This window comes from Athene cunicularia (assembly GCF_003259725.1).
Source record: "Athene cunicularia isolate RWA chromosome 2 unlocalized genomic scaffold, athCun1 chr2_part2, whole genome shotgun sequence".
Classification (NCBI taxonomy): Eukaryota; Metazoa; Chordata; class Aves; order Strigiformes; family Strigidae; genus Athene; species Athene cunicularia.
This window is the reverse complement of record NW_020799096.1, coordinates 5,580,943-5,593,444: the sequence shown is the minus strand read 5'-3', so window position 1 is coordinate 5,593,444 and position 12,502 is coordinate 5,580,943. Positions and strand designations below refer to the sequence as shown.

The 12,502-nt window shown below is 44.9% G+C and overlaps 1 protein-coding gene across 2 annotated transcripts in view; it reads right to left on the bottom strand.

The window, feature by feature from the left end:
- The window catches only part of AOAH (acyloxyacyl hydrolase), an 82,202-nt gene that overhangs the window by 48,204 nt on the left and 21,496 nt on the right, over positions 1-12,502 (bottom strand). For both annotated transcript variants that reach the window (XM_026844014.1, XM_026844015.1), the window contains one exon: positions 4,192-4,251. In XM_026844014.1, coding sequence (XP_026699815.1) covers positions 4,192-4,251 — 60 coding nt within the window. The remainder of the gene's footprint in view (positions 1-4,191; positions 4,252-12,502) is intronic.

Sequence of the window (12,502 nt, the reverse complement as noted above, 5' to 3'; positions counted from 1 at the left end):
AAGAAGACGGATGCCAGCGAAGAAGATAGCTGCCTCCTGGAATCCTCGCCAGCAGGAGCAGCGCAGGAACCCAGACCGGTGATCTGTACTCCCCCATTCCCTCTATCTCCCTCTTTTCCTTTTTCTATTAAGAAATGCAAAGCATATTATATTGCTTGCCACAGCTTGCTCTGTACTTAGCCAATTATCTTGTGTTCAATTAGTGCATTGTAGGTAGTTAATAAATGCTTGAACTTGGAGACTTGTTGTCCGCTCCAATTGGGGATTTGCGAATCTGAGTCACTTGTCCCCCTCGTCGGAGCAGGACGTGACAGCAGGGACGTGGACCTCCCCCTGCCCTCTGTGTGTGCCTATGCATGTATGTCCAGGTACGCAGAGAGCATGAGAGGTGTGCAAGCAGGATGCCAGCTTTCCTCAAAGAGCTTTGCAAACCTGTGTACGCCTTCCTGGAAAGAGGAAAGAAACCACTTCCCCCACCTCCTCCACGTAGTACTAATCCTACTGCTGCTTACAAAAGCACTAGAGGATCTTAAAGCTTTCCATCAGGCTAAGATCTGCAGTGTCTTCATTTGAGCTGTTGGCTTTTCACTTCAGCCTAAGTCACAGCATGCAAAGCCTTTGAAATTATGGCATCTGGAGCCGCAACTGTGCCAGAGACAAACTACAGGGCTTGCAAGAAATAAATACATAAATAAAACCTCCTTTCATTCTGCTCACAGGCTGCATTTAAAGTCTACCCTTCACTGTAAGTAGAATAAAATCTTTCCTGCCTTTTTCTCAGCTAGTCATTTGAAAATTGTTGCCGACTGGATCTCTGTTAGTTTCAAAGGAAGACTATCCTGCAGCCCCAGAGACTGCCTAACTTTGGCGGGAACGACTGGCATGATGGTGCCCTGGAAAAGGTATGGGTGATGTCGAGTTGGGCTTTGAGGACTGGCTGCAGCAGTGTCCTGGCGTGTCTCTCACTCCCCAGCCGACGTGTCCCCACAGCACGTGGGGCAGGGACGTCAGGACATAATGTTTCGGCTCTGCTTGGGGGTGTGCGGAGAGCAGCATGTCTGACCTTTGAGGGTGTCTTGGGCTACTCTCAAAAGGCAGCAAGGAGCACAGGGTTAATAAAAAGGATAACTTCTGCATGTGTTAGTGAGAGGGCACACTAGCTCAGGGGAGCAGGTGCTACAGGGCCCTTACCAGCAGAGCTGTGGTTACAAATGCAGTACATGTTTTTGGGAGAAGACAGGTTACTGGCATGTGTGTAACATGGGTGGGTGGGCAGGAGACTATTTCATACCCTCCTCTGCCTTGCAATTCCCTTTTGGCTCCGTCCATGGCTTCCTACTTCTCCTGCTGCTGGGCTGTGAGTTACAGGCACCATGTAGTCATGACAGCATTGCATGCACAGAGCTTGCTCTCATTAAATGCCACAACCATGACTCTATTCATCATTTTTTCACTGCTATTGCTCAAAGATGCCTCTTAGTATCTTCTCCACCCATAAGAAAACTTAGTGCTAGAGGTGCTCATGGTGATTGATAACATCAATATTTTATTCATTGCCTGTTAACATTCCCTAATGGCATTTCCGTAATTATTTTAATTGGTTTTACAAAAAAGAATAATAATGAGCCCTTAATGCTTGTTGGTGTTTGGTTTAAGCCAGTTGCTCACAGATGGCTCACTACTTTTAATGAACAGAGACATTTATTAGATTTTTGGGGGTTGCAGCCACTTTCATTGCATCTCTACATCTGGAAAATACCTTTTCTTTTTCCCAAACCCACAATGAACCTAAGAAATGCCCAGTAAATATGAACCACTGGGAGCCAGACAGACCTCCCATTCTCATCACCAACTGCCATAATCACACCTCTTTTTTTATGCACAGTCACACACAGATGCCAGGCAAAGATGGGGACAGCTAACTTGCAAAAACCTGTTCAGAAGGCTTTCCCCACACGTGCAATGGGACAAAACCAACCAAAATAGAAGATACAGGAAGAATGAGCAAATATAATTTGACACTTTTGTCCAGCATGAGCCAGAGCATAAAAGAGGCCAGGAGAATGTTTTTTTTCTCTCTCCCCCATTGTGGATGCAGAGATACAGAGTCCTACACATTCAGCCAGGCAACCCTCTCCCCAAGCAGCGAGAGCATCTCAGCTGGGCAGGCGAACAGACCATGATTTGGCAGTGTTCAGATTGTGCAGGTGATTTTCTTACTATTTCATTACACACTGTCACTCTGGGATGTGGGGCTTATGGAAGAGTGATACACACTGTGCTCTCTCCTGGAGATTTTCCTTTATGGTTCTTACATTCTTGTTTTTCTGGATTAGAAATTAAATTAACTGCAATCTGGGTGAAGGGGGAGTTGTGAGATACAGTGATGCCTCTAGAAATGTTATTTTTAATTTTCTAGCTTTAAAATAAGTTTGAGCAAGGGTCATTACAGGGAATATGCTAGGAATAACTTCAGGAGAGGCCCAACAAACCACATGATGTTTGTTTTGATTTGAGCTGATGTTGTATTGTGCAGTTAGGTAGGTTTAGAAACACGTTGACTGAAGAAACCCAACTATGGCCTTGCTGCTTCTAGCTGGGGCACAGTCTGCTTGTTCTTCCCGCTGGTAAATGGGCACCTAGGAGCAGGAAGGGGCCAAGGGCATTGCGATGGAGATTGAGAGAGGTATTGGGGCATTGAGCAGCTTTGAGGATATGGGACAGTGGAGGCAAGCTGGAAGGAGACCCCACTGCAGCCAAAGATTGATGCCAACCATGCCACCCTACTTAGGAGAGCCTGAAAGGACATGACATGCATGGTCCATGAAGGCCAGGAGGAGCCAGCCATGCAAGGGACACAGCTCGATATGCCAAAGGTAGAAGCACATGTGAGGGAGCAAAGGAGCCCTGTATCCCAAGGGGCAGCACCTTCACACTGATCCCTCTTCCTCCCTGCACCTGCGCCTGGGCTCTGGCCAACAGCAAGGACATCCTTGACTCAGAGCACCTTGCTGCTGGTGGTAACATGGGGGCTTGGCGGAAATCTCAGGCCATCAGTAGCACAGTGCTGAACAGGAAGGAAAACGAGTAAGATCCTGCTGGTTGCTGTCCTGCAGGAGCTGAGACCCATCTCTCCAGTGCACTATTTCCCTGGCTTGGCAATTTGGGAACTGCCCAAAGGCTAATTAGGCACCTCAGTTTTCACTTTTGTGAGTAGTATCATGGTAAGGATTCAGGAAGAAGCAATATCAGTAATTTCTTCACAAATGGCTAAAACATTTGCTCTGCATTAAGTGCCTGAAGACAACTGAAAGCAAACTCTGTGGCTGAGCTGACTCATATAAGTGAACCCAGCAGAATAAAAGCTGCTCTCCCCTTCTCTGCTACCCTTTAGAGATCATCTATAAAGCTGAAAACTGGTGGAGGCGGAAAGATTTCAAATCCCAGTTTTCAAGTTTAAGAGGCAAAGGCAGCCTCTCACAAATAAGGGAAAAATATGCAGAATTTTCATTCAGGCCACTGCTTGAGCTTCAGACAGCCCCAAAGCGCAGTCAATGTGCTCTCAGGCAGTGGCTCAGTTTGTAAGGTTCCGTCTTACGTACGGCTACAAGGGCAAGGCAGGGATGATAAGGGACAGGGAAGAAGCATTAAACAAGGAGAAACAATAATAAACACTGCAAGAAGTTTGAAGGAAGGAATGAAGATCCTCTAGATGGAAAAGCACAGGGCAAGGCTGAGTGGGAAATTCCTGCTTTTGTAAAGAAATCTAAACAAAATCCGCCTGCTTTTAATTTGTTTTAAGGCTGGCTGCCCCACCAAATGTGCGTTGGGCTAGTACAGGCAAGTGGAGCTGCACTGTGGAACTCACAGATTATATCCTCAGCTGCTGCATGAATTTCAGACACAAATTTATGTCTTGGATGGATAGAGACAGTTATCCCTACTCTATAAGCAGTCTGCATTTTTCACGAGTTTTTTCCAACTCTCCCCATACTTTTATATTTTCTCTCTATTATCTCCCTCTCCTTCTTAGTGTCACCTGATAGAGCAGATCCTATACTGGGTAGGAGTAAGTCAGCATTCAATTCAATGATGATCAGGTGGGTACTCAATTATGCAAAATAAATGAGAACTCACTCCTGATAAAATGAAAGTACAGTGTAAAACACCCGAATGCCATTGATGTCTTACCACATCCTTGGAAGTCTTAATAATCCTTTTTGCTTTCCTTATTGCAGTACTCAGCCCCACCTAGAAGTGTAAGAACAAAATAAAAAAAAACCCAAACAAACAGATCAGCCTTACAGTGTCCTACCAATTTTTCTCCCCATTTCCTACCTTTTTTTTTAATATATCAGTCACAGCACAAATGTGATGTATGAGTCCACAAACTCATCATCAGTTACTTTTTATTGGACTAACAATCAATTATCCAATCACCCCTGTGAAACTCCAGTTGCAAGAATTCATTTATTTTGCTCCAGGGCATCATTTATTTCCTAAGGAAAAGTCCAGATCGGTTTGAGATTCATATCCTGACTGCACTGCGTGAGCTGCAGAGGACAGACTTCTCCAGTGACATCTGCTGAAAAACAACTCATCCATTAAATGGCTAAAAGAGGGCTGACTGTGCAACGTTGGTCTGACTTGCTGTGGAAGGGTACAGAGGAAATATTTGGTCTTGCACAGATAAGCGTTACACTCAGCTGAGGTTTATCCCAGCAGGGGCACAGCTGGCACGCAGGAAGGTTCAAAGCCTGGAATAGAGTTTGGAAGGCAGATCTCCTGCTTAAGATCTAGGAAGGTTAGCTTTTTGTTATGGAAATATCTGCCTGGAGGGCAAGTTCTCACTGATTGTGACAAGACTGGTTTTCTGTTGGGTCCATGCAAACTTGTGCTGAAGAAGCATTTTGAGATTTCTCAATACTTATTTATACCTGAATAGAAAGGAAGAGTGGGAGAACCATTGCATGAAAAGACCTTGGAAAGGCATCCTTATGAAAGGAGAACAGGTTGGCCATCATAAAGCCACGGGTTACAAAGAAGTCAACTACTGGCGATACCCCAATAATTCCCCAAATCCCTTAACAAACATGTTTCTCAAAGGACCAGAGGAAATTTTGTGCCAGGGGCACCATCTGAGAGTGTGAGTGACAGCCAGGGACCAGCACTCCTGGCAGCAGGAGGACAGATGTGCCACGTGTGGTGCAGCAGGGCTGTGGTCAAACGGACGGCCGCTTACCACGGCCAGGAACGGCCAAGCACTGCCAAGGTCCTGCTCTCAAGCCTTCCTCAAGACCCTGCTAAACCTCAACCAATACATTTTTGCAGCCTGCCAGGTCCACAGCCCTGGGTTCTGCCCAGCTACATGCTGAGGCACGGGTGTAAGCAGGAACTGTTTCTGCGCCATGCTGTTAAGTGTTTACCCTGTCCTTAAGAAATTTATCCTGTATCACAGCGCAGAAGGACTACACTGGTTTTCCTGTCACAAGGATTCCTCACAGTCATGGAGGTGAGACATGCCCCAGATAGGCTCGTGCAGTCCAAAATGTGTAACAGCTCCGATGAACACCACTTTCTAAATTCAGCCACATCCTCCCATAGGAAAAGAAGATCTCACAACTTCAATTTAGAAAAATAATTTAAAAAGACAGTTACAGGGGTCTGGGAGGGTGATTTAAATTTGTACTATGGGTGGCCTGCTCACGAGCCGGTTCTCAAGCTCTGAGATGAGCTTAGCTTGCAGACTTGGGTGCAAACTTCAGGCAAAAGCATTTGTTTATGGCAGGGTAACACCAGTATGCTCCCCACTGCTGATCCATTTTCACTTTTGGACAATATTCTTCCATCTCAGTGATGATGATTCCCATATGTTGTCCTGCATTTATTAGGTCACCTTTGCAGTGGTATCTGTGAGGCAGTTATCTGTGTGATAGCCTCTGTCCTACCTCTCAGCATTCAGCATGAAAAAGGCTGAAAATACTGTCTGTTTGCCCTCTTTCGGAAGGAATAACTGCTTTTGTTCTGTAGGCTTTGAGGATTAGTAAAAAATAAAAAAATTTAAAAAAGGAGATAAAATCAATTACTTTTGAAAAAGTTTCAAATGGAAAGAAAAAATCCAGCGTGTCACATGTTACCACTTTGTTTCTGATCAAAATAATTGTTAGTGAGGACAAACTGTTCTGTCTGACAATAACGTGCCATCAGTCCCTCCTACAGCCCAGCCTAAGGACATAAATGCTAGCTTAACACCAACCAGGTTTGAGGGCCCCGAGGTAAAGTTCAGCACAAGTTTATATTTATCTAGCTAGAGCTACAGGAGCTCAGCAAGTATGCTTCACCAAGTGGTAGTATTAAAGCATTTGGAAAAGAAGAAAATATCCCTCAAGTTATGGCACGTTACTGAACAGCGGGCGTGCCAGCTTGGAATATTAAAGCAGCATATATTTGCATTTAAAGCAACCATTACCGACATTTTTTTACTGAGAATAAAATTTAGCATGTCATTATAATTGATTCAGGCAGTGATCAAAGCAAATTAGTTAACTGTGATATTCAGGGGTCAAAAAACTGTAGTGAACAATATAAAGGATAAGGAAGAATAAGCATAAGCAGCAAGGAACACAGACTTCTAAGTTACTGGTTTTTAATATATGTGTCACTTTAATATATGTGCTTAATATGTGTTTAATTCATTGTGTCTATAGTCTTATAAAAATCTGGGTATGTCACAAATAGATGAGAGATGCTAGGAATGAGCCAAGACACTGTTTCCTAGTTTCCTCCCCGTGGGCTACTGCTGTCCCCAAAAAACAAACATGCATCTTGCATTTGACATAGTTTTGTCGTACATTACCAGCTGCTGTCATTTCTGCAATAAAATAACTTGAGAGACAGATGAGGAAAATGGCTTAAAATTGAGTATGATAGATGAAAAATTTCCAGAGAGGTAGGATTTATCAATCCCTTTCTGCTGGGCAGGGGAGTAGACAACTTTCTTGCTCTCAGCAGCAGAGCATGAGAAATGTACACTTCAGGCAGCTAGAGCAATACTGCACGCAGAAAGCAGAAAACAAGGGAGGAAACGCCGAATTGCCCCTGCGTGTAGAAAATGTTCTTTCTGAAATGCTAAGGATGAGATCTTCTCCTGCTGCAGAAGTTGCAGCCTGCAACCAGCAGCTAGGACTCCAGGGTGGGCTGTGGAGGACTGGCAGCCAAAACACCCACCTGGGAGAAAACACCCTTGGTTTCATGGGTCACCTGTAACCCCTGGTTGACACCTGCATGTCAATCCCGCCACCGAAGGCCATACAGCCCACGCAACCTCTCTGACTGCAACTCGGCGAGCAAGCAGCCTCCTCTCTTTCCCACGGTATGAAAACCCCACCAAGGAAGGGGCTCCCTAGGCTCCAGCAGCTGATGGGTGAACTCACAGCCGCTGCCCGGAGGCTGTGCAGAGGTCCTGCGGGGCAGCCAGCCCCATCCACCCAAATCTGCACAACCCTGCCGCCCGGCGTGCACAAGATATCCACACCAGGGATGGGGCTGAGGGGAGGGGGCTCACTAGGATTTCATTCACTTCTTTCTTTCAGTGCTCTCCACAGAGCCTGTGTACTCCCAGTGATGATTTTTTTGCAAACACATCTATTTCTCATCATAAACAAACACACGAACCAACTCTAATTCTCACTCATTTATCACCCCTGTTAGCCAGCTCATTCCCAGGAGAGCAGATATTTACAAAACACTCCAAGTTTCCTGCTTAACTTATTTTCATTATCCTTTTACCAGGAGTATGCATACTAAGGTATCAAAATGCTGCAAATCTTGTTAAACAGCGCCAGCAAAACTGGGCTTTGTTCTACAACTCCCACCTTTCATTCTGCAGAGGCTGTAGTGGGAATCTTTTTTTTCACAGGACAGCCAAACCAAACAGTATGTGCTCTGGACACAAAATAGGGACCTTCCCTGCAAGCCCAGATCTAAAATACATTAAGCCTGACTCAGGCCTTTCCTCCCCCAGGGCAATTACTCTGATTTCTGCTCATTTTATGCCACTTGGATTTTTGGACTTGGAATCTTGTGTGTTCTGGATGAAACATTTTGATTTACATTTTTTAGCTTGCATCTGCAAAACACAGTCAGCATCCACGAGCAACACCTCCTTGTCTTTATATTTCTTTCTGCCAGCCTCCCACCCCCAAAGTTGCTGGGCCTGGGAGTAACCTATGACTTGTTCTCAGGGATCCTGCCTGGAGCAGCTTCAGCACTGGTATGACACAGCTGCACGCAGCATCCTGCAAAACCCATGCCACCCTGTTTTCTTTGGGTTTATTTGGTGGAAGGTTGGGATTGTGTGGTTTTATTTTTTGGGTTGTTTGGGTTTGGGGTTGTTTGGTTGGGGTTGTTTTGTTTTGTTTTGTTTTTTCATTTTATCTTCTGTCAATGAAGAGGAGCAGGGGAAATGGTGATAAACAAGTGAAAGAGGAAGAACTATTGCTCAAACAGTGCCTTCAGTTGCTTGTCTTTAGGTTGTTTCTCCAGGGCTCATTTCTGACTGCAGCAGAAACAGCTCACATTTGAGTAGATTTTACCTATTTCCAGGAAGAAAGGCTAAAAGGAGGGCATCTTGCTCCCCAGAACATAGCTTGCCTCCCAGATTCTTGCTTTATGGTCTGTGGTCTCAAAAGAAGGAAATGAATCCCAGCCACAAGATCTACCTTTGGTTGGAAGCCTATTCTTACCAGGAATGCAGAAGCACTCCTGCCCTGGAGATTGCTTCTGCCTCACCTGCTGGGAAGCAGTTCACATTTTTGCTGAAAGAGAAAGAGAAATGAGAGAAAATATTGGGAGTATTTTTATTTTATGAAACCCCAAAGGGTTTCTTTTTTCCAGCCAGAATTGGTCAGCTCTTACTTTGTCAAAGAGCAGGCTGGCCACAGTAATGTCCATGAGGGATGTGGCTTTTGATTTTTACAAAGTCAGAGAATGACCTGATAGAGGGGACATGAACCAGCATGAGTGCTTGTGGCAACGAAGCTTACTTAGGTAAGATAAAAGAACATTAGCATAAATATGTATATTTTTTCTGACGTAAAATGACTCCCAGCAAAATCCTAATACTGGGGATTAAGATAAATCTGCAGCCACAATGTCTCTAAAACTCTGGAGCAGAAAAGTGATGGGGAGCAGAAGAAGTGCTCTGAAAGGCAGAAAGAATAGTACGAGCTCCTTCCAACACACACTGTTTAAGACATTGCCAGCAACAGGACTCCAGTGCTGAAGTTGAGCCATTATTCTGGTCCCAGCAAAATCAATTAGAGTATTGCCATTTAACTGAACAGGCCAGCTGGCTTAAAACAATCTAGAGGAAAGCTGAGAATAATCTCCTGCAAACCTGTTTGCTCCCAGGGCCAGAATGGGAGCTTGGTAGGCAGTGCCCCTCACCCTTTTTGCTTGCTCAAAGAACATCCCTTTATCACAGGACCTGGTGCAGAAAGCTGATCTACCTTTTTACTAAAAAATATACAGACATCTTAAACCAGCTAGCTTGGATACCTGTACCTGCTGCCAGCGTTTCGGAGCAGTGCTGCAGCCAGTGTTAGAGTATCTGCTAAACCACAAGGCATATTACAGCAGCTTTAGATACTGCCCAGTTTTCAGCTGCCTGTGGTAAGCCTACACTTCTGATGTGCCCGATCATTTTGCCTCCTGACTTGAAGGAGTCCCCAGCGTTGCTACCCTCACACTAAAGGTAGAGGAGAACCTCTGGTTGGGCAAGAAACATCTCCCTGCACTTCCAGCCCTGGCCCAGGCTCTGCTCTGAAGGCCACTTGGGGCAATTGGGGGCTCACAGGACCCCGTTACAAGTGACATCTGCTCGCACAGCCATGCTGGTGATGCAGGAGCCGCAGGTACCCCTTCCACTCCTCCCTACCAACACCAGGGGTCTGCTTCTGAAAGTGCCCACCGGCAGGACAGCCCACCTCTCCCAAGCCCCCGGGGAGCCCCTGCAATGGAGCTGCCTTTGCCCAGGTTAGATGCTCTTCTTCTCCAGCTCCGCACTGAGAGCACTGGGCTCCGTGGAAATGGAGCAACACTTTCTGTTCATAATTAGAGCCACGTCTCCTAGAATAACAACAGACTGCTAATGGCTCCAGGCAGGTTGGAAAAAAAAATTGGTTTGAGCTAATTTGTCAGAGAGCAGGGAAGTATGTACACACGTATCATTTACTTGGCTTGCAGTGTCTCCATTATGTAGATAGTTTGCAAGGCCTCTGAAGCCGGGGCTCTTCCTTCTTTGAGACACATGATCTCAGTAGAACAACATCACAGAAACAGAACAACGTAAACTAATGACTGAAATACAGCTACATGTTGATACTTGCCACTTTAAAGGTAATTAAAACCTGAACATTATACTGCTTTATAAGGGCAAGTAACTCTAGATTTCTTTTACTCCCTTTGCCAGGATAAATGTGATACTGATTCTGGAAAAATGGGCATCCAAAAGTCTAAATGAATAAACGAAGTACCTGAAAATCAATGGAGTTGAACAAAATGATCATTAGTATTAAAGTCTTGTTCAAACACTTGGCAGGGGACTGAGCCAACATTTGCAGGCTCATGTAACTGAAGTGATCAATCAAATTACAAACTAAAGAAGCAAATGTGAGGTAAACTGCATTTTATGCATCTGTGTCTCTGACTGTATATTAATTTTTTTCACCTATAATCCATCTTTACTCAGTCTGACTTGTCACAGAGTTACTGCGGGCAATTTATCAACCACTTGAGCATGAACTCTAAGCACTGTTCCATTCCTCCCATCTCTCCCAGCCTCCTCATGCTGTCTCAGGGCACAGGCAAGTTAAAAAGGAGGGCACAGTTGTGATAGAAAAATTGTTTTGTTGGTAGAGTTCCTTTATTCCTGGTGAGAAACAAATGCAGCTTGACTACCACTTGGAAGGGAGAGGGCTTGTTTGAGCTCAGAAGTACAGTCTCCAGGCCATGCAAATGAGAGTCCAAATTTAAATTTTGAATTTAAATTTTAAAATCTGAAGTATTTTAAAAAAGTCAAAATTAAAAATAAAAAAAAACATCTTTGGTTGTTTTCCTTGCAGACAGTGCAGTCACTAGAGCTGTTGCTGGAGGTGAAAGGAGTCAACAGCTTGGTCCCATACCTTCTCTGAGAGATGGGAAGAGCTAAACAGAGATATGCCAACAACCTCATGAGTGACATTCTTCCCCTCTGTTTGATAGGCCAAGCATTTCAGCACAGATCTTCTAATTTCTGCACAGGAGCTACCTCGGTTTAAACAGCTCCTCTCTCCAGACTCGTTAGCTTAGCTCACTGTGCAGCCAGGAGAGTCTATCCCTCTCTTTCACTCCAAGAAGCACCTTGCACTTCTGCCACTGGCAGAAGTAAGGGTGCAGGCTGGTTTCTACTTCTTCTCTTTATTCCCGCACACAAGCAAGTAAATCCATATGAAAATCTAACTCTTGGGCTAGCAGTGCAGTGCAGGTGCAGCCACCATCGCTACAGCTCCCGCTGTCCTCCTGGGTGACCTGCTACACTGGGGCTGGGGGAGCCTGCCAGCCTTTGCTGTACTCTGACCTTTACTTTCACGAGTCCTAATCTAAAAAAAAAAAAAAAAAAGAGGGTCTCTGCTGCTGTTACGCATGCGAGAGAGGGAAAAAAACATGCAATTACCAGGGCAGAAAGTGCTGGAGACTCAGGAATATTGGTGGGGCAAGTAAAGACCTGGCAATTATTAAGGGAGAGCTTGCAGTAGTGTAGCTCTGATGTACCTTGGGGAAAGGCAGAAGGACCCATGAACTGTTTTACTTGTTCAGATGCAGTATTTGAAGGAACTCGTTTGATGAAGTTTGGGCAACACCCTGACTGAGCCAATTTAATGTGGGCCCTCTCTGCTACCTGCATTCATCTTCTTTCACCCCTGCCTGGTTGCACACCCATATATCTCTATGTTGACAAAGCATGGAGCATAGTAGTCATATGGGACACACGCCTGCTATAAAACAAATGCTACTGCTATTTTTGGAAGGCAAGTGTTTCTCCAGGTTTTAATACTGACAAAACTAAATCCATCTTGGAGAAGAACCACAGCTCACTGAAAACCATAAAAAGGCTCTGACCGATTTCGGTGGCTGTTGGATGAGGCTCTGTGTAAAACGTCTTAATGCAAACTTTTAGAAATCAAATCTGTCTTCATCCATTCAGATGCAGGGAGAAAGATTTACCAAAATAGATACCTAAAGGGATCACTTGCTTTTCAACACTGCCAAACAACCACCATCACTCCCAGGTTTTAGTGTGACTGGGGCTGCATGACGGCTGGAAAAAAATAAAAAATCAAACTGCAACCAAAAAATCCCAAACCAAACTGTATCTCTTTAGACACTTATGCAGATATGTATGTGTCTGAGTAGCAAAGGACACACCATGAAGTTACCGTGGCATAGCAAGTAACTGTACATC